The 26296-nt window shown below is 42.3% G+C and overlaps 1 protein-coding gene across 4 annotated transcripts in view; it reads left to right on the plus strand.

Moving 5' to 3' along the window:
- The window catches only part of Pld1 (phospholipase D1), a 185060-nt gene that overhangs the window by 111285 nt on the left and 47479 nt on the right, over positions 1-26296 (plus strand). For 2 of the 4 annotated variants that reach the window (XM_029475235.1, XM_021157475.2), the window contains 5 exons: positions 4364-4445; positions 11966-12076; positions 17201-17401; positions 18965-19178; positions 19947-20060. In XM_029475235.1, the coding sequence (XP_029331095.1) occupies positions 4364-4445; positions 11966-12076; positions 17201-17401; positions 18965-19178; positions 19947-20060 (722 nt within the window). The remainder of the gene's footprint in view (positions 1-4363; positions 4446-11965; positions 12077-17200; positions 17402-18964; positions 19179-19946; positions 20061-26296) is intronic. The other 2 variants (XM_021157476.2, XM_029475236.1) reach the window with 1 other exon arrangement.

Here is a 26296-nt window from a genome sequence, read left to right on the forward strand (position 1 = left end):
AGATAGAGTTTTAAAATACATATAAAGTAAATAATGATAATCTCAGCATCTGCAATTCCTGCTGGTATTTATTTCTTGCAAGTTGATTTTTTTTTTTTTTTGGCTGGGAAACAAGTATGTTTTTAAAATGTATTCTAGAAAATTAACATGATATAATACTTTCAGTCTTATTTCAATATGTGGCGGCTGCTTCCTGGCATGTGCTTGCCTCATTTGGATTTGGTAAAAAGTTCAAAGCAGCCTTTGGGGTATTTAGAAATTCATTTTAGATTTATTTATTTCATTTTTGTGTATATGAGTGCTGACCTGCCTGTATGTATATGCACCGTGTGCTGGCAGAGGTCAGAGGTGTCAGATCTGGAACTAGAGTTTGACTGCCTGGGAGTGAACCTGGGTCCACGGCTAGAGCAACAAATCTGCTCAACTGCAGGCCTTCTTGCCAACCCCTAGGATCTTTTCTTATTTACTTATTTACTTACTTATTTACGTACTTACTTTTGGGGTGGGTTTTATTTGTTTGTTTGTTTGTTTGTTTTATGTATATATGTACACTGAGAAATGGCTCAGTGGTTAAGAGCACTGGCTGCTCTTCCAGAGGTCTTGAGTTCAATTCCCAGCAACTACAAGGTGGCTCACAGCCATCTGTCCAGGGGTGGGATTTTAATGCCAGTTGTATTCCCAGAGCTCTGCTGTTGTCTGGTTTATATATTTACACTACCTGGTGGTCTACCTGTGGCATGGTCTTTCTCGGGTATGACTGCGCTCTATAAGTTCAGTTCCTCAAACTCCTTTGCTGCTGATCAAATCCCCACAGGGACAGCTTGTGAATGAGCCAGCAGATCATAAGCAGCTTTTCCTGAGCCCCACTCCCCGCCACTCTTCATGGTCACCCAACAGTTTTCAAATTTCTTCCAGCTTCCCCTTTTAGTACCCTAGCTGGAAGTGGGAGTCTTCACCCACGCTCCTCTGACATGTGACTCTGAAACCTTGTGAGGTAAGGAGCTGAGCCATTGGGGACTTACATCTTGTTCTCAGGATCAGTTCTGCTCCAGCTGGAATCTCCGGTATACTCTCTCCTGTTGCCCTAGCCTCCCCAAGCTGGAACTAGAGTTCTCTGGAGCAATTTGTGCTAATCCCATTTCCAGGTTTTCCTTCCAGTCTAAATAACCAATAAACATAGTACTGATTCCACACTGCTTCAAATTGTTTTTTGTACCCTTCACTGAACTTTTCAGTTAATGAGTATTGCCTGATTCTCATTACTTGGAATTCATTTAAATTTTCTTAGTGGAGTTTTGTGTTGATCTGCATAGGGCTCTTTATAAAATAACATTTTGGGCATGCATATGCCCGACATCCGCATGGAGGAAAGGGGACAACTTGCATGGTCCTTGGGATTGAACTCGGGTTTTGAGGCTTAGCAGCAAGTGCTATTACTCACTGAGCCATCTCATCAACCTCTACAGGGCTCCTATAAGTACAATTTGATAATTGCATTAATAAGCACTTCAAATGTTTAATGTTATTGTAACTGTAGGCTTTTGTGCATGCACTTCATATCTTGTGACAGGTCTAAGTTCACTCACTGCTAGCAACCTTTCTGTTGATTCTTGAAGATTTTTCTCCTTCCATGACATGACTTATAAATGAAGATGACTTAATTGCTGCCTCTCAAATTGCTTTGCTTTATATTTTAGTCTCTTGCCTTATTGCATCGGCTAGAACCATCATAAAATGAGTTGTCATGGTAGTATTGCTCTCCATGTCTTTCTTTTCCCCCATAGTAATATGACACTGGGGTACATTTTGAACACATGCTCTTTATTGAGCAAGTTCATTTCATTTTTTATTAACAGTTATTTATGTGTATGTGCACATATATGCCATAAGGAAGGAGTTCACAGAGACCAGACAAAGGTATTGCATGGCCTGGAGATGGAGTAACAGACAGTTATGAGCCCTCCAGTGTGGGTGCTGGGATCTGAACTCAGGTCCTCTGCAAGAACAGGAAGTGGTGTCAACCTCTAAGCCATCTCTCCAGTCAGTAGCTCATTTCTATTTGTACCTTGTTACGAATGTTGATTGTGGAGGGGAGAGATGGCTCAATGGTTAAGAGCAATGATTGCACTTGCAAGGGACCCAGGTTCAATCCACATGGCAGCTCACAATACTTATAACTCCTCTTCCAGAGGATCTGACACCCTTACACAGACATACATACATACATACATACATGCATACATACATATATACAACATACCAAGGCACGTGAAATTAAAAAAATTATAAGAAAATAATTTTGATTGTGAGTAGATATTGAATTTTGACTATGAGTAGATATTGAATTTTGATTGTGAGTGAATATTGAATTCAGTTAATGCTCTCTGCATGTTTTGTTCCAGTTTTATTTTTTCCTCCTTTTTTCAATTAATATTAAGTACTTTGCTTTTCAAATTTTAGGAATAACTTTCTTTTAACTTTTAGGTAGAAAGTTTTTTTATTCTTTTATAAAATATGAAGGTTTTATTTTCTAACATATATTTTCTTTTGAGAATTTTATACATGTAGACAATGTATTTTTATTATATTTCCCACTCCAATTCATCTCAACCTGTCCTCATGTCCCCCTCCCAACTTCAAGTCCTTTGCTTTCAACTCGCTGCGTCCAGTTGCTGTTGTCTGTGAGAATGTGTATGGATGTGGGATGTGTGGATGTGGGATGTAGGACTAGCCTCTGGAGCTTTGCCAGCTTTCCAAGGACCACACCCCAGCAGCCAGCAGTGACCAAGCCAGCTCAGTCAGTCAACTGGGTTTCCAGGGAGGGAGTGAGGATTGAAAAGAAAAAGACAACTAGACAACACTGGAACAAGACTGACCCCAGCCAGTTCTGAAGCTGAAGTAGGTTTTTTGTTTTTTTTTTTCTTTAGTCTGCTTTTATACCTTTCTAGGTACATGCAAGGAATAGGGCCAGTTCTGGTCAAAGACAAAGTAGTTAAGGAACAAACAAAGCATAAACAAAGGTCCCATGATACTGTATTCAGGGTCTCACCAAGACTCAAGGAGATACAAAGAACACATTACTCAGCTCTAATCATCTTGAGCCTACTTCCTTGTCCTAGCCCAATGTCAAATTCTTGTCAAACTAATAGAAGCCGTCCCTAAAATCTCTCCACATAGCAGCTGGCAGCTGGTAGTCAGCATTTGTTCCTGATACCCCCAACCTTGACCCCCTACTGGGATTTGATTGCCCCCAGTCAATCACCACCCACCACCACAGATACCACTGCTGTGAATTCATCAGTGTAGTGGTCCCATTCTGTCCAGAAAACAGCATTTCACACCAGTTCTTCTGGCTCTTCCTGCCTCCTGAAGCTGGTTTTGTTTTTGTTTTTAATGGATAAAATGGAGCATACAAATGATTTCTTCTAGTCTTTGTCTCTCACAAATCCTGCTGGTTTTCCTTAAGCAGAGGTCCTCTTGGAGGCCCATGTTCCCATACAGAACTCCATGAGATTAATCCTCTGCAGTCTCCTGCTCCACCAGGCCTCCCATTTCTGGGGAGAGGAGATGTTTTTCTTATTGTTTCTCATTTCAGAGGAGTTACATCAAATGTAGGCTGAACTTGAGTTGCCTTTAGACCCTAGCAATGGGGAGTGTGGGGAGTGTGACTCAGTTGGTATTCTTAGCTGCCTTGTGGCTGGACTTACCATGGCAGAAGTGTCCAAGGGATAACTTTGACCTTTACAGAAGTTAGTAGCATCAGTGTCCACAGCAAGCTCCAGGTCCCCATGGAACCAAGAAATTCCTTGTAACTGGAAGTCAGTATGTGCACAAATGTGTCAGCTTGCTATAGTTGAATACCCACTTACAGAGAAGGTTGTCTCTTTTAATGAGATACCCAGAGTTGAGCAATCCTAAGATTAGGAAAGTGGCCTAGAGATTTCAAGGTTCTGGTTATCCCCTTAGAATTTAGTAAGTATCCCTATACAGCATCCATCTTACAGCTGCAAGCATGGGCAGGTCGTTTTTTCTGATGTGTGTGCATGTGCGTGTGCATATGTAAGTGTGTGTGTATGACATTTTATTTTGGTACAGGTCTCAAGCTCTCTGCGTAGTCCAAGGGCAGTGTCCAGCTTGCGGCCCTCCTGCCTCCATCTCCCAAACGCTGAGATTATGGGTGTGTTTCTTGAATTTAATTGGACAAAGTTTCCTCTATGAAATTACTCATAGCCTTGCAGCCTAGAGACATCCCCCCCCACCCCCCCCGCAGTAGACTTAGTGGCCCATGACTAACACTGGTCTCTGTGACAGAGAACCTTTTTCTTTTGTTTCAATCCCTTTCCTTTTGGTTTTGTGACTTCAGGTTAAGTCCAGAAATCTTCCTGAAGCGCCCAGTGGTGGAAGGCAACCGCTGGAGGCTGGACTGCATCCTCAAACGGAAAGCAGTGAGTATTTCTAGATGGGCTCACACAGTTGTTTTACCATCCATCATGGAGGCGTGGGATGGGGTTTAGTTGGTGGATCACTTAGCTTACACGAGGCACTGGCTGGGTTTTATCCCAAGGCACATAAAACCAACTGTGGTGGCACACACCTCTAATGACAATGCTTAGGAGGTAGAGGGAGGATTAGCCTAGGCTAGCCTAGGCAGTAAGGCAATGTCAGGACTAGCCTGGGTAATGTACTGATAGCTTTTTACTTTAGTGGTTATCAACATTCCTAATTCTGCAACCTTTTAATACAGTTCCTTGTGTTGTGGTGATCCCCAACTACAAAGTTAATTTAATTGCTACTTCATAAGTAATTTTGCAACTGTTATGGGTTATGGATTATAATGTAAATATATATGTGTGTATGTATATATATACACACACATATATACATAATTCTTTTTCCTGATGACCTTAGGTGATCCCTATGAAAAGGTTGTTCAAAGGGATCATGACACACAGGTTGAAAACTACTGCTTTAAAGCTTGAACACCAGCATATGCACATGTGCAAACACACACACACACACACACACACAAACAGAATTCGCGGCTCACACTTGATCGGGGGACTTCCTCTTTCCCCATTCATTTGAAAGAGAATAATATAGAGTAAAAGTGGGGGTGGAGTAGGAAGATGGCTCAGCATGTAAGAGCTTCTGCTGCTCAGTGTAGACCTGAGTTTGAATCTCCAGTACCTTATAAAAAGTCAGGTATGCTCATGTGCACCCGTAACCTTAGCATTGTCTGAAATAGAGATGGGACATTGCTGGCTTTTGTCGGCCGCCAGCCTGGCTCTGGGTTAAAAAAGAGATCCTGTCTCAGAGGAATAATGTAGAAAGTGACAGAAAGGGGACATGGTTATCTTTCCCCAGTCTCTACACACATGTACACTGACACACATCAACAGTCCTCCCACCCCACACACACATATCACACTCCCCATTACATATACACAGACACACACAATATCAGGGAAGATGCTAAGAAGTATGGGGTTTGGTTTCAGTCTGAGGACAGTTTACAGTGAAACTAGCCTATAGATTCTGAGTGAACGCTGAGTGTGTTGTGATTGTTATATAAAGTAAACAGCTGAAGCAGTGTAGCTACATTTATATTGCTAATGAATTCTGCTTATGTGATTAAATTAGAATAAGCCTGGGTTTATTATTAATCCTTTAATTAGAGAGTGCTAAACCTTTCCCTCTGCCTTGAATCTGTTTTGTCCCCTCTCCCCTTTTCTGAAGCATGTTCTAGCAGATGTCTTAAGTCACTCGGGCCCACATTTCTCCTTTTAGTGGTCTGCACACCCTTCTCCTTCCTATCTCCTTTCTCTCACTAACTCTTTACCTCCTGTTCCCCCCATTTTTTCCTCCCTCTTTCCATTGTCCTTCCCCATACCTTCCAAAAAAGTTTCCACAGGCATCACTACACAGACCTCATCACCGATACTAAGGGAAGGTGGACTTTTCTTCTACCCACCCAGCTATTCACCCAGCTATTCATCCAGCATGGCTTTGTGGGCAGAATCATCTATTGCATTCATAAAACAGGAAACTCTGAGCCGGAGAAGTTCTATTCACATAGTCCTTAAATAGCTTGCTCAGTGTATCTGTGTAAGGCACAGTCACCACAGAGCCTACAGTGGATGTCTTTTCAGCCCATCCCAGCTCTTACTGTTGGATCCTAGGCTCATGCCTAGCCTTACCAACCAACTTCCTACTCATGAAAGGATTTGGAATTCTCCCAATTTTTCTCTATAAAGCAGCCCCTTTCCTAATCCCCCTTAAGAACCTATGTCTGCAAAGTTTTCAGGGCTTGACCAGGAACCTTCACTCACACTGGGAGACCCTGCCTAAGGTGTTTGTCTGGGAATTCACTTATTTTAGGTTTCAGTCACATGAGTTTGTTGAATGCCTCCTGTCTTAGTCAGGGTTTCTGGTCCTGCGCAAACATCATGACCAAGAAGCAGTTGGGGAGGAAAGGGTTTTACATTTCCACATTGCTGTTCACTGAAAGAAGTCAGGACTGGAACTCAAGCAGGTCAGGGAGCAGGAGCTGATGCAGAGGCCATGGAGGGATGTTCTTTACTGGTTTGCTTCCACTGGCTTGCTCAGCCTGCTCTCTTATAGAACCAGCCCAGAGCACTGAGAAAATGCCTTACAGCTGGATCTCGTGGAGGCATCTCCCCAACTGAAGCTCCTTTCTCTGTGATAACTCCAGCCTGTGTCAAGTTGACACCCAAAACCAACCAGTACACCTCCCCATGTTTAGGAGCATGGCTGATCATAAGGGAGTATGTGATAAATGAATGCTGTGATTCCTCATAGTCTCTCAGCAGACATCCTGGTCCTCTGGCTTCTACAATCTTTCTAACACTTCCTCCATGATTGACCCCGAGCCTTCGATGTGGGAGTCTCATTGCAGATGTGGCATTGGTGCTGGATACTTGGATTTAGGAACTTCAACTCTTTTTTCCTCCCTTCATCCTTCTCTCCTTCCTCCCCTTTTTCATTCCCCTTCCCCTTTTTCCTCTGATTTTCTTCCTTCTTTCCTCTTTCTGTCTCTCCCTTCCACTTTATTTCTGCACTAGGGATCAAGCCCTGCGAATGATCCTGTGGAGGATGGAAAGATTATATATATGTTTAATGATAACAGGAAAAGCATAATAATAGCAGGAATCTTTCCTAAAATGAATTTTCTTAGGTCCTTGCCTAAAAGAGCAAATCTGTCGCTACTGTGGTTGCCACTGCAGGTTCCAGTCTTAGGAATATGAGACTGACATCAAAGGAATTTTTCAGAGCAAGAAGCTGACAACAATCAGATAAAGGTTTTGCCTTCACATTGAGTTTGTTATCAATTTGACTTTTTTTTTTTTCTTCTTCTGCACCATAAGACACAAGACTCCTGGAGCTATAGTCAGCTGTCAATGGGAAAGAAGTCCACACCAGGGAAGGGAGATAGATTCCTACTCCTCTACCCAGAGAACCAGTGGGATCCTAAGCTGAAGGCTGGGATGGGTTGTATGGATAACTCCCAGGACAAAACAAAACTGGTTAAAAATACATAGGCATTTGTGCTGTGGTGGTCCACTGTTCCTTATATTTAAATCATGAGGATATGATTTCTGCTTTTTTTTTCTTTAATTTTTTTTCTTTCATGGTTAGTTTTCCATTTTCCTACCATATTGGACCCCCTTCCCCCAGAAGTTCTTGGCAATGAATTATTTCTCTAGGGTGGGGTTGTATAAAGTAATGGCAGACAGTGGGCCAAGTTGGTGGTGCTTTGGAAATATTTGAGCCATGCTGTTTTGAATAATCAGAGAAGATAGTGGCTATGAGAGGGGTCTTTTTGGATTTTCATTCTATTTTTCTTTTCATTGTCTTCATGTGTATTTTGTGTATCCAAAGCCCCTAAAAATCCTGTGTTTGTCATGTTGTGCCACTGTATCTGATGAAAAATTAATTAGGAAGGAGACCCAAATACACATTTACCAAAACTCACCTTTCAGGAAGGCTATTCTCTAGAACTTTCTGTTTGCTTTAAGTTCATCAAAGATTAAAAAAAAATGTTATTTCACAAAGGTCCCTTGTGTGTATATGTGTGTATTTATGTGTTTGTGGCTGTGGGTACATGTATGTGTGGTTTGAGAAAGGGTCTTATTATATAGTCTTGAAAAGTCTGGAACTTGTGGTGTAGACCAGGCTGGCCTTGAACCCACAGAGATCCATTTTCATGTGCCTCCCAGCTGCTGGGACTATAGGCTTGCCTCACGTGACTGGTCTGGAGGTGACCTTGGTGCAGGATGAGGAAGGTCAGTGTGTAGTTTCATTCCGCTACATGTTGAGACCCCACTCCCCAGGCCATTTGCTGAAGTGGATCTCTTTTCTCTAATACATTGGGGTTTTTTGTTGTTGTTGTTGTTTGTTTTGCTTTTTACCTTTTGTCAAACAGCAGGGAGCTATACCATGTAGCATTGGGTCTATTCTTCTAGTCCATTGATCTGTGTGTTGATTTTGGGCCAGTGCCATGCTGGTTTTGTTCCTTCGGTGGCTCTGTAGTATAACCTGAAGTCAGGCACGGTGATACCTTCAGCATTGGTCTCTTGTTCAGCCTTGTCTGCTTATTGAGGTCTTTTCGGCATCTGTGAATTTTATGAATTTTAGGTGTGTGGTTTTTTTTTTTTTTTTTTTTTTTTTTTTTAATATCTTGTGAAGAATGTCCTTAGAGTTTCTGTAGTGATCATACTGAACCTGTAGGCAATCTTGGGGAACACAGCCATTTTCACAAAATTAATTCTGCCAATCCTGGAACATAGGAGATCTTTCCACCTTTTCAGTTCCTTCTGATAGTCCACACAGTCTTACAGATCCCAGGCTGATACTTAACTCATTATACAACTGACCTTGAACTTCCGATCCCCCCTGCTTCAAGCACGACCACGCCTGGCTTATGCACACTGGAATGGAATCGAGCACTCCACCAACTAAGCCACACCTTTAGTGTGTTGTCTGTAATTAATTGCTTAGTGTTCATTGTAAAAGACTGATTTATATGGTTAGGTTTATTCTGAGGTAATTCTTTTCTTTTAATCTTTTATGAATGGGTTTGTTTTAATGATTTATGGTCTCAGTACATCCATTGTTTGCCTACAGGAAGGCTACTTCAAACTCCTTTTTTAAATTACAGACTTAGCATCTGTGTTTTGTAGATTGGGCTTTTGGCTTACTGAAATACACTCTATAGTTTTATAAGCCTGCTCAATTACAACAAAGCAAATGCATTTACCATAAAGGAATGATTTTCCTTCACCATTTATAGTTTGTGACTGTGTTGTAATACAGCTTGTAAAAGAAAAGAAATCATTGCCTTATTATCATGGGAATCTGCCATGAATTAACCATTTATTGTAGGTATAAGCATAAGGATGTAAGATAAGCCCACTAAAAATCACATTTGTGTAATTACTTCCTGTTAGTCATTGGTATTTAAGATAAAAGCAGGCAGACTTTGTATTGTATTTCCTTTAGAGTCACTTTAATCAAGTGAGAAAAGACATAGGATGAAAGAAAATGCCAGGTGTAATAATTGGAAGGTATTAGTGCAATCTATTAGAGTTAACATCTTCATTATGTAAAAATCTATCAGTTATTCAGGTAAGTAGGAAACTGCAGGATTTAGGCCAAGTATTTCATTTGCAAATATAGACCTTCCTGAATGCTATGTTTTAAACTCAAGAAGCAGAATTTGGAGGCCTGGAGAGATGTCTCAGTGGTTAAAAATGTTTGCTGCAACCTTGTGAGGACTTGATTTCAGATCCATGTCCACACGGAACTAGGTGGGTGCAGTTTAGTGTGTCTCCATCACCCCCGTGGTGTGGAGCAGAAAAAGGAAGATGGCTGGGCTTTCAGAGCTTGCCAGCCTCACCAAACAGTGAGTTCCAGTTTTAGGGAGAGACCTGCCTCAAAGGAATAAGGAAGAGAGGGATAGAGGAAGGCACACAGAGCCTTTCTCTGTTGTTCACACAGAGGGTCTCCTGTGCGTGGGGATGCCCGAGTGCTGCACATATACCACCTGCACCGCTACACACAATAGAATTAGAGAAACATTCCCTAAAAGCAAAAGCAGGATTTCATCCACTTGAACTAAATGAACTATGAGGAATGACATCAGGTATAACCATACATTGCTTACTCAAGAGCTAAACTCAAGTGTACTTCCCCCTAGTGTCCTCTTCTTAGCACTGGCCATAGTTCACTGCTAAAGTTGAAAATGTTCAAGAGAGACAGGCTGCTGACAGAAAAATAATACAATCTGACTGTCCTTTTGACCCCTCAACCAGTGTTTTATTACAGAGCCCTGCCTGGCCAGACCATCAGAAATCAAGTTGTTCCCTTCTTCCCTATATTTTTATGTGCTTATTTCTTTATTCAATAGAAAGATATTTCTAATTTTTAATTATGCTTATTTGTGTGAACATGTGTGCATGCACATGGTGCTTGTGGAGGCCCGAGATGCGTGTCAGATTCCCTGCAACTCAGGTTGTAAGCTGTCTGGTCAGGGTTGTGGGAGGGAAATTCTCTCCCTCCAGTGCAACATACTCTTAACTGCTGAGCGATCTCTCTAACACATTGTTCTTTAAAGTAGACATGTATTTGTGTGTATCACATGGGCTCTAGGGATCAAACTGAGCTCATCAGGCCTGGTGGCAGGCATCTTTATCTGCCAAGTCAGCTTGTACTTTCTCATTGATTGTAATAGTAATTGAATAGATACAGGGAGCAATAAAAAAGTTCCCAAATCCAGGTGCCAACTACAGAAGCAGAATTTCATATGTGTATATGCATGCACGTGCAAATGGGTGTGCCATATAGATTAATTTTTACTTTGAGGTTTTGTTTGCTGTTGTTATCTTTCCAGAAAAAGGGGGGTGTATTTTCTAATAGACCTAATGAACTCCTGATTGTAAATCTACTGTTCTTCCAAAACCATAGACTCATTTCAGTTGTAACTAACCAGCGACATGATGTAGTCTTATACAAAATTCACGTACTATATCATGTTGACTGAATAACAGTGGGAAACTATATTTCTTCCTTTTACCTACCACCTAAAGGCATGGACTCTCATGGTGTTTGAAGTTGTAGTGTTGTGAAAACACATGGCTTTTGTTGGTCAGAATGCACAGGTCAGTAGGAGTTTACCAGATACTTTCTGGTTTAGGACAGTGAAATGGGTCCCAACAGCTCCGGCTGTGTTCTTTTGGCCCACCATCTAGGGACAGATCTGTGTTAATTTGTGTCTATGTTACGCTTAGCTTCTGGTACAGAGAATTCCTTTTGCTAGTGACACAGTCATTCAGTATCTAAGTGTGAGGTAAGAGCTAGCACATTCATCTTTGAGGATTTAGAAATGTTTTCTCCATGTTAATATTTTTTTCAGGAAAGAAAAATTCTATATGAACTCTGCCCTGAGACATTTAGGCCACATTTGGCACTAGATGTTGCTTCGAAAACTCAGGGCACAGTTTTCCTGGGTGACAAGTGCTTGGTAGTGTTCAAAAAGGTATAGCTACTGTACACTTTCAGGCATTGGTCTCTGCATTCTGGATTTATTATTAGTACACTACCAACACTTTTGTGCTTGAACATATATGAAGGTGGAGGGAGTAGTTATCTTTTGAGATAACATCATATATAGCCCAAGCTGGCCTTGAACTCTCTCTGAAGCTGAGCTTAGCCTAGAACTCCAGTTTCTCCTGACTCCACCTCCCAAGTGCTCCAATGACCAGTATTTGCCACCATACCTAAGTTTTATGTTTTCTATTTGCATCTTGCTATCATGTGTGTCATTCTGTGCCTGCTTGCTAACTGTTTTTATACCAGTTTCCAGAATAAAGGACATCTAACACAGGGAAAAGGAGAAGGAAAGGACGTCATAATTGTCTAAGAGCTCATTCCTGCTTTCTCATGACAGCAACAAGGTGTGCGGATCTTCATAATGCTTTACAAAGAGGTGGAGCTAGCCCTCGGGATCAACAGCGAGTACAGCAAGCGGACGTTGATGCGGCTGCACCCCAACATAAAGGTATCCTGGAACCAACGATTACTATCCCACAGGGGCCATTTCTGTATAGATTCCCTTAATGCTCATTTTGAACGAACAGCATCAAATCTTCAGAAATGCAGACAGTATTGCACTTTCTTGTGTTGCTTTCCAAAATTAGCATACAAAGGCATGGGTATTTCACACATACATGCTGTGTTGCTATTGAACCCCTTCCCCATCCCCTTCACCCAGCCTCCTGCTCCCCTACACCCCTCGCCATAGTAGCCTTTATTTTGCATCCGTGGCCCGTATATTTTCATGCCCTCTTTCTCATTCCCCATTCCCATAAGACTCTTCTTCCTCTCCCATAATCCTCTTTTTCAGTTTCTGTACTCATACCCCACAGGTATACACACAAATACATGTTTAAATCTAGGATGCACACATGAGAGAAAACATATGGTATTTGCCTTTCTAGGTCTGGGTTACTTTACTTAATATAATAATTTCCCTTTTCATCCATTTTCCTGCAAATGTCATTACTTCATTCATGATTACTAAATAAAATTCTGTTTTGTAGACATGTACATATTCATCTGTCAATGGGCATCTGGTCAGTTCCACGTGCTTGTCCTTGCAAACAGAGCAGAAATGCATGCGGATGTGCAAGGATCAGTGTGGTGGAACAGAGCTCTTTGCCTAGCCAAGAGTACAGCTGAGCCCTATCGTAGTTTAATTTCAGTTTCCTTCTCTTTCTTTTCTTTTCTTTTTTCCTTGGGAACATGATCTTACTATGTTAGCCTGGTTGGCTTGGAACTTGCCGTGTAGACTAGGCTGGCCTTTAGCTCACAGAGCTCCTTCTGCCCTCCTGCTTCCCAGGTTCTGCAAAGGATGTGCTACCCATCCAGGCTTAGTTTCCTAGAGACCTGCATACTGATTCCCGCAGTGGCTGTACCAGTTTATTCCACCAACATGAAACAAAGCTTCCTCTTTCTCCACATGCTCTCCAGCATCTACTGTTTGTTTTCCTGAAGATAGCTCTTCTGACCAGCCAAGTTGGAATCTTAAAACTAAGGATGTTGAATGCTTTTTAAAATATCTTTCTTTCGAGACTTACCTGTTCAGCTAAACTACTTCCTCATATTCCCTCTGTTGATGGGTGTGAGTTGATCTCACATTTTTCAACTCTGACCTTGATAACGAAGGATGAAAGTGGAGCCAAGATTATGTTTCTTGCACTGCTAGAATCAGGAGCTCTGTCTCCTGTCCACATCACCACTAAGATAAACCCAGAAGCCTTTGGGTAGAAGTTCACCACAGAGGTCTCTGATTGCTGAGAGCAATGAAGAGCCTTGTTCTAGGACGTGACATGCTGTAGGTTTTAAGATCACCGGTGTCTAGGGTGAGATATGGGTAAAGTAACTGAAATAACAAACAGTTGGAGAACCACTTTGACATCCCACTAGACCTAAAACCTAGTGATAAATGTCATCCAACCACCAAGACACAAAACTAACGCTCTAGCAGGCTTAAAGTTGTAAGTTATATGATGCACTTGGTTGAAAATCAGCCCAGAGAATAAGTCACATTGTAGCATCTCAGTGCTCATTCATCAGATGTAAGAGTACAGGAAGGATGTCAGTGAGGATGTAAAAAGACAAGCCACAAAAGAGGAGGAGATATTCACAAATCCTAGACCCAAAAAGGGCTGTATTTACAGTCTGTATAGAGTCCTTGAACAAATTGACCATTAAAAGATTTTTAATGAGCAAGGCTCTGAAAGGACCCTTCAGAAGATTCCAAAAGCCAAGCCACACCAGATGACATCAAACATTATTGGTAATCAGGAAAACGAAGACTCCAGTGAGGCGCTACCTTACACCTACTAGGCGAGCTATAATCAATGGTGGTGTCTTGTATTTCAGAGAATATAGAACCTTTGTCCATGTTGCTGAGAATACAGAGCCCTCATACATGTTGATGGGTAAATAACAGTACAACCACTTTGAAAAGCAATCTGCTTGTTCTTCAGGGAGTTAAGGATACAGTTGCCATGTAATTTAGCAATTCCACCTATAGGTCTACACCCAAAAGAACTGAAAACATAGAACTGTGTACAAACTTATATAAAAAAGAAGGGAATAGCTTCTAAAACACTACACTAAAGAAGCTGGTATATTGGGTGCAGCAGCCTACACCTGTGATCTCAGCACTTGGGAGACAGAAAGAGAACTGTCGTAAGCACAAGACCAGTCTAGGTTGTATTGCAGGAGATATTGAAAACAAAACAAAACAAAACAAACAAACAAAACAAACAAGCACGTTCCTGCGCTTGTGCCTCTGCCCTAGCAGCTTGGCCAGCCATGCACTAGTGGGCAATGGCCGACCTGTTTTTATCTCGTGGAGACTCTCTCCGGCCAAAACATCTCAACCCAGCTCACTAAGTTCACACTGGCAGGTTGCTTCCATGCCAGCACCATGCTTCAAATCCCCCACAACCTTTGTGGTACACTCTAGCAAACCCACACTTTGCTGCCATACCTTTCTCTTTTGACCCCAGTCGAACTACCACGTGAAGGAAAATGCCACACAGACTTAGTTCAGAAACAGTGGTAACTCAATTGTCAATTGTGCTGGGTAAAATAACTAAAATCCTAATCTTGTAGGCCTTATTAATCTAAATCTCCAATGGTAAATCCTGATGGATCCACCACTGAAAACGGGAGACACTAGTAATTACATTTTGTCTTTACGCTATCCTCATCCAAAAGAGGACCTAACTCTCTCCTGCTTCCTCTTGTCCCCTCTCCAACTGGGGATTGGTTCACAAGAAGTCACCTGAGTATGATTCACTCCTTGTCCTCAGCCCCTCCCCGGAGAGCAGAATTAGCATCAACCTACAAACAGCACCAGGCCCATCCACAACAAGGTTAGGAAGTAAATTCTAGGTCAGCCACAGCTACATAGGAGGACCCTGTGGTGTGTGTGTATGTGTGTGTGTGTGTGTGTGTGTGTGTGTGTGTGTGAGTGAGAGAGAGAGAGAGAGAGAGAGAGAGAGAGAGAGAGAGAGAGAGAGAGAAATGTATGTTATGTGAAAGTAGCCTGGTCTCTGTTTGGCATCAGGAGGGTGATCAGCAAGAGAAGGGAGAGAGAATGAGAAGGAAGTCTGATGATGTCATGTATAATGAAAGCTATCATTCTGCATGCTCGCTTAAAATGAAATTTAAAGTGTTTTTAAAGGAAGAATTCAGGGTGGTATGATGGCTCCTACCTTTAATCTCACCACTAAGGAGGCAGAGGCAGGAGGATGTCTCTATTTGAGGACAGACTAGTCTGTAAAGTGAGCTCCAGATTAACCAGGGCTACATAGTGAGGTCCTGTTGGAGGAAGAGGAGGAGAAAAGTCAAAATAAAAGAACATATCAAAATTGATAAGAATTAGCAAAAACAGTACAAAGGGGAGATGTTTATAGCTATAAATCCTTCATTAGAAAAGAGATAAGGTCTCAAAATGTCAGTTTATATTTAAAACTTAAGGATTCAGACAAAGGAGACCAAAGCAAACCTAAAGATACCAGAAGGAAGGAACTCACAAATAGTGCTCAGACACACCACAGGCAGAACAGGGAAAAAAAACAGTGGAAGCAAGAGTTGGTTCTTAGAAGGATCGACCAGTTCAAAAAACCTTTATGTGGAAGGAGGAGGAGAAAGGAGAAGACTCTAGTTTCTGAAGGCAAGACATGAAAGAGGGACCACATGGAAGAAACCACAGGAGTGGGAAGGATTCCAGAGATTCAGTGAACACAAGCACAGCCAGTAACCGGGCGAATGGGACAAAGCCTGCCCAGGCTAACTCAGGAAGAGGGATCTGGATAGACCTAGCCAGCCAGGAGATCGATCAATAGTTAAACATCTCTCCCCAGGGAAAAGCGCTAGGTCCCATTGATGGTTTCACTGATGGGCTCTGCCCAACAGTTAAAGAAGGCCTACATCACAGTCCTTCTCAAATATATTCAGTGACCATAAAGGAAGGCTGGCTAGCCGATGACTGATAAAGCTGAGTGATGTACTCCAATACCAGTAATGTGGTAAACTTCATGTTTTATGTATTTTACCGCAATAAATGAAAGCATTAGCCAATATTTTGGGGGCCATCCTAATTGCAAAACTATAGGATCATATAGGGAACCATCCTGAAGCGCTTTATCAGCTTTTCCAAGTACCTTCATATAAGGAGCCTTCCAGGTATCTGTGTGCTTGAATCATCGGGATGCAAATATAATTTCTTCTTTTATGTTGTTTTTGTTTGTTTATTGTGTTTGTTTGTTTGTTTGTTTTTTTTTTTTTGAGACAGGGTTTCTCTGTATAACCACCCTGGATGCCCTGGAACTTGCTTTGTAGACCAGGCTGGCCTCACAGAGATCTACTTGCCTCTGCCTCTCAAGTGCTGGGATTAAAAACATGCACCATCAAGCTGGGCGTGGTGGTGCACGTTTTTAATCCCAGCACTTGGGAGGCAGAGGCAGGTGGATTTCTGAGTTCGAGGCCAGCCTGGTCTACAAAGTGAGTTCCAGGACAGCCAGGGCTATACAGAGAAACCCTGTCTTGAAAAACCAAAAAAAAAAAACCAACAACAACAACAAAAAAAAAAACCATGCACCATTACACCCAGCACAAATATAAATGTCTCTCCACAAATGCATGTTGGCGGAGTACTTTATTTATTTACTTATTTATTATTTTATACCGAGGGTTACCCTTGGAGGGGGTGGAAAGAGAACCCATAGCTATTAAATTGACATAGCTTTAATGGTTGTCTTTCAAGTCAAATGACAATTTCTTCAAAATATCTCATCTGGCTGAAAACTTAAACCATAAGAGGGCACATGTAAGGGCCTGTGCCTGGAATCCCAGCATTTAGGAAGCAGAGACAAGAGATCTCAAGCTCAAGACCAGCCAGGGTAATCCTTAAAAAGAAAAAATAATAGATGCAAATCTTTCTCTGCTAGTACTCAGACTAAAATTTGAAGTTTAAGAAACTCTTTGGCATGTATAAAACATGTTTTTGTCCCTGAATTACTTTTAAGAACATTTTTTCAAGGAGAGAGCAGCCCTACCTTCTTAGTTATAAAGTGCATTCTCTGTGGGTTTCTCCTGTCTCCAGGTGATGAGACACCCGGACCACGTGTCCTCCAGCGTGTACCTGTGGGCTCACCATGAGAAGCTTGTCATTATTGACCAATCAGTGGCTTTTGTGGGTGGGATTGACCTGGCCTACGGAAGGTGGGATGACAATGAGCACAGACTCACAGACGTGGGCAGTGTCAAGCGGGTCACCTCAGGACTGTCTCTGGGCTCCCTCACGGTAAGTACCTGTTCCCCTTGTGGGACAGCACAAAACCGGCAGGATTGTCTAAACCCATAAATGTATGTAGCTTAACTGAAAACTGACAGACTTGTCATGTAAGTAGCAATGCTGACCCAGTGATGCAGAGCTGGCTTTTCCTGAGAGGCATGGTGGACGTACCTGCTTTTCTGTAGTAGCCTACACCACCTGTCTAACCCAGAACCCAGCCTCTTTCGGCTTCTCTTCTGTAAGAAGGGAAAGCAAGTTTGGTGTGGAGTATGTAATCTGAATCAGCTTCCTGGTTTTCCATTCAAACCAAGGATTTAATTTTTTATTTAAGAAAAAAAGATGTTCGTTAACAAAAATGTGTGACAATTGCTACTTAGGTTAAATCAGAATAAGAAGCCCATTAGAGGTCACTGCTGCAGTGACATTTGATCACTTATAGTGTGTGCTCTGCTACGGTGAGTGCTTTTTAGCATTTTCCTAGCTATGGACACAAAAATCAGTAGATTTTTCTGGGGTCATTTAGAGGGAATTGGAGCAGGAACCTCACTAAGAACTTCTGAAAATACCTGCCAATCAAGAGCTACCAAAATCTCTTCATTTGCATATGCACCTTTGTGTCAAAATGCAATATATTTATTCAGAAATTTGATGGGTTCTTCTTATTTATGGATGGGTATATCGGTGGCTTTTCTGGGGATGAAAGACAGAGCAATGGACTGACTAGTGTATCCGTTACCTCTACTCATTGCTGGCACCAAGTACTTGACAAGAATCAGCTAGGGAGGTAGGATTAGTTTTGGCCCACAGGTTAGGGGGTACAGCGCAGTACCCTGGGGAAGGGGTGCAACCTGTCCCTTGCTTGTCCCATTACATCTGCAGTTAGGAAGTACAGAGAAGACAAGCAATCAAACTTCAAAGCCCACCCACAGTGATTCCCCTCCCCCCAGCAAGGTTCCACCCCCAATGCCTTTCAAAACAGTGCCACCAGCTGGGGACTAAGTGTTTGAACAGCCTGTGGGGGACATTTCTCATTCAAACCGCAACTGTGGGGGACAAAGAACATGATTGACAGAGGAAGTCAGAGAGGTTGGGTAGTTTAACAATGAATTTAAATAGTGTAATTAGTAGGAGATAAAGGGGCTAATGAAATGAAATTCAAGTTTTATTTAGGCACTGTGGCATGTATTTTTAATCCCAGCATTTGAGGGGCAGAGGCCGATGGATCTCGAGTTTGAGATCAACTGGTTTTACATGACAGGTCCCAGGAAAGCCAGGTAGAAAGAGAGAGAGAGAGAGAAAGAGAGAGAGAGAGAGAGACTATCTCATAAAACAAACAAACAATGAAAACAAAAAGAAGCAAACAAAAGAATTTGGCCTGCTGAAGAAGGAGCCACAGCAGGGCTCATGTGGCTGAAGAACTCACCACCACCCTGTGGCTTCCCTGAGATTCTGTGGAGAATTTCTTCTGGGGTCCCTACCATTTGTAAACTACCACTTAGCTCTAATTAACTGAAAGCCTGTTGTAGTATACTTTATGCGTGGTCTTTTTTTTTTTTTTAATAACTTTCTCAGGCAGCATCAGTAGAGTCTATGGAATCCTTAAGCCTCAAGGATAAACATGAATTTCATAAAAAGGAGCCCATCTCAAAGATTGTTGATGAGACCGACATGAAGCTGAAAGGGATAGGAAAGTCCAGGAAATTCTCCAAATTTAGTCTCTATCGCCAGCTGCACCGTCACCACCTGCACAACGCGGACAGCATCAGCAGCATCGACAGCACCTCCAGTGAGTCCCGCCTTTGCTAGAACTTTCCTTGGCTGCACTGTGGGCCTTGTAGCCCTTGCCTATTTGCTTTACAAAGTTCCGTGGTGGCATTCAGTGGACAATGCGCAACAACTGCCATGCATCCTGTGTGACATCATGGCACTGGGACACTGTGTTTTGAGACAGGGTCTCATGTAGCCCAGACTGGTTTCAAACTCACTGTGTGATAGAGACTGATCATAGGCTCTTGTCTCTCCCATGTTGGGATCACAGGCGTGCACCACCATGCCTGTTTTATAAGGTTCTGGGACTTAAACAGGTTCTGTGCATATAAGCAAGCACTCTACCTATTGGGCTCCATGCCCTGTCTCCTTTGTCTCATTTAAAAAACATATTTATTATTAATACAATGTAATCATAGCCACTGTTGATACTTTTGATGGCTATAAAATGACTAGAGCTTTCTAAAATATGACAAGTTATAAAGAGAAGAGGAGCATTAGGTGTCCTTTATAAACCTTCATAGAATACATTTATTTATTTTTTCATCCAGAAATATATCAAGCTTGTATCAGCAGACATTAGATATTCTATATTGTATGAGTTTACGTTCCTTTACTTAAAGTGCTGTGGTTTTTCTATCACACTAGAACTTTTGGCTGAGTTTATAGACCTGCTTATTCTAAAAATGATTAAGTGTGCTTTTAAGTTTATAAAATTTGATACATAGACATAGATATGTAAATATATTTCTTTGTAAAACAAAAAAGAACTCTCAACTTTCTCCAGGTTATTTTAGCCACTGTAGAAGTCATCAGAATTTAATCCATGGGTTAAAGCCCCACTTGAAACTCTTTCACCCTTCCAGTGAGTCTGAGCAGGGGCTCACTAGGCACAGCACTGGTAAGTGACTGGCTAGTGTCAGAACCCCATGGGCTTCAGCTTTTGTTGCTTCCTTTGCTTCCCGACCACAGTGAGTGTGTGTTCGTGTTGTCTCTCTGCTCAGTCTTCTCGTCCCATATGCTAGGTTAGACCTGTTCCATGCAAGTGCACAGGTGCAAGCTCTGTACACCTGAGGATCTATTCCCCAGCAGGGAAGAGAGAGACAGCAACACACAGAACAGTCCCCTAGCACAAGGTCTATAATAGTGTCATAGCGTGGACACTCACACACACACACACACACACACACACACACACCCCTCTGTGTGAGGCAGAAGGACTTCCTCTTGCTGACCTAGGGAAATGTTTTGAGGAGGGAGCCTGTCCTTGGATCTGATAGTACCTGGAGAGGTTAGGTGAGAACAGAAAGGTGTTACAGGTGAAGGAAATGAACCCTGCCAAAGCACGTGGGTGGAAAAGACCAACTTCTTACCTGTTACTAGGAAATGACCCTTACAACTAAGGCATGTGACTGGTGTTGAAAGGGTGCACTGAGGCAGAGTCCCAGACAAAGCAAGGAAAATGCAACTTCATTTGTTGGGAAAATGTTGAGGGTTTTTGACTAGAACTAGAATGTTTTACATGGGGATGGTTAAAAAATGTTATCTGATACCTTCTATGGGAAGAATCAGATTCCTGAAGAGTGAATTAATCAGGGCCTAAACCATGGAGGAGAGAATGAGGAAGGTTTTGGCAATCTCTTCCCCGATCTCAGGATGGGGAATCACTACAGTAAGTCACCAGCAAGAGTGCAGATGGCCTAGCACTGCCTTGAATGCCTGGGATACTTGACAGAGATAGTAGCGATAGCATCTCCTTTTCATAGAGCCCTTGACTGGGATGGCAAGGGATTTGCCCAGTGTGGTCCAGTTTCTCAGCATCCTCATGCTTAGCATCCACATGTCTAACTAGGCAGAAATGCAAACACCAACAACATCTTGTCCTTTGGCTCCACTCCAAGGCTACAATTCTGTTCTGCTAGATTAGGAAGTTGGAGTCCAGCTGAGAGGCCTGGATGAATCTGCAGGCACCTGACCAATGAGGCTGGAACTTGAAGTAGTCCAAACATTCTTCAGGAACCCAGTTATTAGCTTATTTTTAATTAAATGTGTTTATTTTCCTGTGCTTATGTGTATATGCATAGACCATGGTGTCTGTGTGGAGGTCAGAGAACATCTTGCAGGAGCTGTTTTCTCTTTCTTCTATGAAAGTCAAAGAGATTGAACTTAGGTCTCTAGGCTTGGTGGTGAGCACGTTTATCTACTGAGCTGTCACGTGGACCCAGACCTAGCGATATTTAAAGGGCATAAACTATATGTAATAAACTGAAGCTCAGTATAACTGGTAGTTTTGTAAATCTAACAATATTGATACACAATTTAAAATGGAAAATATTACATGGGAATATATTATATGGCTTAACAATTTAACACAAGGCTAATTCTTGATTGACTTATGAGTTTAGGAACAACTTGCACTATGTCTGTCTGTACCTGTGTGAGCCTCCAGGTTCTGAGGGCTGGAAGCTTCTGGGAAACCGAGGGAACCAAGGCAGGATACCTGTAGCTGTAAAGAAAAATTAAGAGCAGATCTGGAAAGTGTCTCTTCTGGTGTGCGTGTTTGATGGTTTACAATTGAGGTTCAAAATGAGATGGAAGAATAAGGTTGCAGAAGTGTGAAAGAGGGGGGGTCTTTCCTTTGACAATTGGTGGTGTGCACAAGGAGCAAGCGGGACGGAGGCAGAAAGGTATCTGGCACATTAGGACAAGCCCTGGTTGAGGGCGTGAGACCCACGTGATGCTCTGAGGACACAGTGCTGATGGAAAGAGGCAGGCATTCACTGTCTCCTCCACTCATCGACTGGAGACAAGTTTAAAAGAAAAGGAGGAAGTAAACAGCAAAGATTCCAGACTCTGGGGATGATAAGGAAGTGTGTGTGTGTGGGGGGGTGGGGGGAGACCCAAACGTGGGTCTCCTGAAATAACGGTATGTACTGCTAACCGCTGAGCCATCTCTCCAGCTTCCTTATGTACTTAATTGAATAAATACATGCTGAGCTCCTATGACATGCCAACCACTGCCCTAAGTACTGTGGATGAAATGACTGTAACAGATGAAATGCACTTAGCAAGCTGAGCAATAAGGCTACATACACAGATAGATTGTTGCAACTAATTATTATGGAGACCAGTGGGGTGAGAACGGAGGGATGAATTAACAGTTTTATGTAACCTGATGAAAGAACCCTTGTGGGTTGAGTTTCAACTGGAGATCAAGAGGAAGAGGAGGAGAAGATGAAACTGTCTCAAGCAGAATCAATAGCAAATTCAAAGAGTCTAAGGCAGGGGGAGGATTTGGATATTCTAGAAATGTTCCTGTGAGGATGGGAGTCTTAGAAAAACAAGAAAGATGGTGGCTGGGTGGGAGCTTTGTAGGCTACTATAAGAACTTCAGCTCTGGGGAAGTCAGCAGATAGTATTAAACAGTGTACACATTGAAGCCACATAGAACGGTTTCCCAGAATGTCTTGCCATACAGAGACCAATATGCAGAATACAGGTGAGACCACTGCAGAGTTTAATCAGAGAGACTACACTAAATTTAATCCCTCTTTATGAGGTCAGTGACTATCGTAGGTTTTGTAACATGTCTTTTAATTCAGCAATCACTCAGCTTTTCTCAAGGAATTTTTTATTCTTTTCCAACTTACGTTGTAAGAAGAACTCCAGGTTGATATTGCTTTGCTTGACAAAATGTTAAATACAAACTTTGATTCCTTTTCCGTTTGGGAAGCGTCCACTGCTCTTTACTTTGTATCAGATTTTGCATTGATCAGGGGGATAGACTGTAAGCTAAGACTTCTCAAGGTTCTTGTCTGGGCTGCAGTGCACAGGATGTGTAAGACTCTTCGAGGTCCCTTAAGACGCTTAGCTATGGCAGACATCATGGCATGTATCTGCAATCTTAGCATTTGGGAGGCAGAGACAGAGGACTGTAACAAATTCAAGGTCAGTCTTTCTTACATAGTGAGTTTAAAGCCTGCTAGGGCAAATGGCCCTTGTGTCAAAACAAAACAAGACAACAACAATGACCCTAAAGAACAAAAAAGGTGTATTGTCTGCTAGGTGATAGTGAAAATAGTTTAAAATACTTTACCGCTTAGGACAGTGGTAACACCATTGCTCAGCACTCTTGCTACAAGTGAAACCATCTTACCAGATCCACAGTAAGGCCTCAAACCCTCATCATACACCATTGCAAACCTACAAAGTTTGAAGACTGAATAGTTTCTAAAACACAACTCATTCAGGATGTGGGTTGGAACCGCCCTTAAATATGAATATAGATTGAAAAGTAAGGTGTTGGGGATGTTGCTCAGAGAAATGCTTACCTCACATGCATGAGGCCCTGGGTTCAAGCCCTAACACTACAAAATACTTGGAAGTTAGAGACTAAGAAAAGAGAGAGAAGTGGTTTCAGGATACTGTTTTATCTATCACAGGGCACAGATTTGGCAAATACCAAAAGTATTTATTTTCACTTCTCAGTCCTTAGCATTCAGTGGGACAAACCCACAGACTTCTATGAGAAGCCCTGGTCTTAGATGTGCTTCAGAAACTGGAATGTGCTAGGGTTTAGGAGGTAAAATACTGTCTACTCCCCGTGTATAGACCCTGTGTCATGTGGCATTTCCATCAGGCCTCAGCAACACAGGGAATGTCAGTGAGCTCTTTGTGTAGGTATAGCGTGAGTGGACCAGTGGAGCCAGGAGTGTCAGAACAGCTCAGTTTCTGGTGACACATGCTCTATGAAGACCCCATTGAGTTTATAGAGTGTGGAACTTAGGGGTTATGGTTAAGGATTAATTTATGTGAACTGGGCTGGAAGACTCTATCTAGCCTTAGGGACAGGCTAAAATAGGCTAATCCCCAAAATGCTGGAGAACACCGTGGTGGGGACTGGTTAAAGGTAAACATGCATGAAGAATATACTCAAATGTAAAGGGATCCAATAGATTGTGCCAAAGTATTCAAGACTGAAGTAGATGGAAATTTCCAGAAAGATTATTAGAATGCCATTATGGTTTGGGAAGTGGTGGTGGGAAGATCATGAGGCAGACAGTGGGGCAGAGAAGAGGAGAGAAACACTGGTACTTCGGAGGCTAGAACTGAGTCATCCTAGGAGGGACCATTAATGCTAGAGGATGCTGGTAATTATTCTCTTAGGTGTGACAGCAAGGTCAGGTGAGTTCTGGAAAAAATGGGAAGATAGCCCTGCTGCAAACATTAGCTGCTGACAGACAGGGGTGCAGAAAACTGGCACGAGATATCCAGGCGGGAGAGATGCAATTGTGATGATGTCATTTGGGAGGCAGATATGGTGCTGCAGGGCCAGTTCATAGAGGTCCGTGTATGCCTGGCTGTCTCCATGTGCTCTTCAGAGGTCTGCTTGGAATGACTGAGCCTTGCCGAGTAACAAAAGCATATCTGAATTGTGGGCATCTGAATTCAGTTACTACCAGGGCTGTTTTCTCAGACTAGAAATTTACTCTCATTTTGTTTTCCAAGTGATAGCTGGCCGTCATATTTCAATGCGTGTATATGTTAAAACCTTGGTTTCATTTCTCAAATTGATGAAAATAAATTATATATGTACATATTTGTAATCACCACACACAACTAATATTATATCTCAAACTTAATAATTATGTGTTTGTGTTTCTTATTTTTTTATTAAGTATGTGGGGGTGTTGGGAGGGGTGCACATGTGTGTGCAGGGCACAGGAGACCTGTGGAGATCAGAGAACATTTTGGGAGAGTCGGTTCTTTCTTTTTACCATGTAAGTCTCTTGGATTGACTCATAGCCTCACGTACCTTTATCTACTGATTGAATCATCTCTCTGTGTCTATGTTTTGTAAATTTGGAGTTGACTTATCATTTATTTCATATTCTCACTCTCTCTCTGCCCCTCCTTCCCAACCCCCCTCTCCTAATACCCCCTCCCCAACATATATCATGTTTACTATGAAAAGCCTGCAGGGCCACCACAGGTCACCTGTGCTTTTTCCTTTAGGCATACACAGCAGGAAAGCCAATGGCTGGGTGAAGATAATAGAAGTCTGTTTCTAACATTAGTTGGTTCTGTTGACATTTACAATTTAAAGCATTTGTTTCCAATATTCCAACAACCTTTGGAAAGTTAATTAATTTTGAGATTGAGTATTAGTTGTGTGTGGTAACTGCACAATAATATTTCTTCTGCAAACATCTTTTAATTACTTCCTGCATGCTGGGAACTCCAGCAGGGGTTGAAGAGATACAGCGCCTCTTGATTTTATCGGCTATTGGAGAAGGGATATCCATTCACACTTTTATGCAATTACATGTCCTGGGCCAGAGACCTTAGGTGGGCATTTTCGGACGGGACACTGCTAGTGCCAATGAAGCCACTCCCTGCAAGGATCTGCTCTGTCTTTTGAGGCCAGGCTGATATGGCTCATGAGGAATGACTCAGAGATCAGGCCAAAGGGAGGGAAGAATATTCTATGCAGAATGGGTAATGTGCAAACTGCATAGAGGTAAGGCAGATCGGCCTGTTAGAATGCAATGAAAAAATAAGGCATGGGAAGCCTGGGGCTAAGCAAAGGGAAAGCAAGGAATTAAAAGACAAATGGCTGTCAGCTTGGGAAGCAACTTCTCCTCAGCACGGAACCACCCTAGACAGTAGGTGATTCTAGAGCGGTTTTTAAACAACTTAGCATTTAGGCAGTGATGTGCAGTGGTATAATGTGGTAGCCTCCCCTTAGCTGCTTTAAGTGGTTCTATCGTTCCTTTAACAATCGTTCTTGCCCCCCACCCCGCACACACCTGCGTCGCTAACACCTCTGTGCCAAGCACTGTCTGTGATTTCAGTTCTGCTCTTCCTTCCCTGCCTTGTTGTCTTCATGACTGACACGTCCCTGAAGCTTTCAAACTGTTTAACTTGAGGGATATGTTCTGAAGTCGAGCATTCCATTCGGTATTCTGTGGAATGCTACTGCAAACTGCTGCTTTAGTGCCTCGACTGCAAGCTTTTGCCCACTGTTATATTTTTATGAATGATGTGTGTGATTTTAGGGATATAGAATGCTAAAGACTGCAAGTTCTTAGTCGTCATCTAGGCCAAGCCATTCTCTTCACAGAAGGCGTTATGACC

Source organism: Mus caroli, chromosome 3, assembly GCF_900094665.2.
Source record: "Mus caroli chromosome 3, CAROLI_EIJ_v1.1, whole genome shotgun sequence".
Classification (NCBI taxonomy): domain Eukaryota; kingdom Metazoa; phylum Chordata; class Mammalia; order Rodentia; family Muridae; genus Mus; species Mus caroli.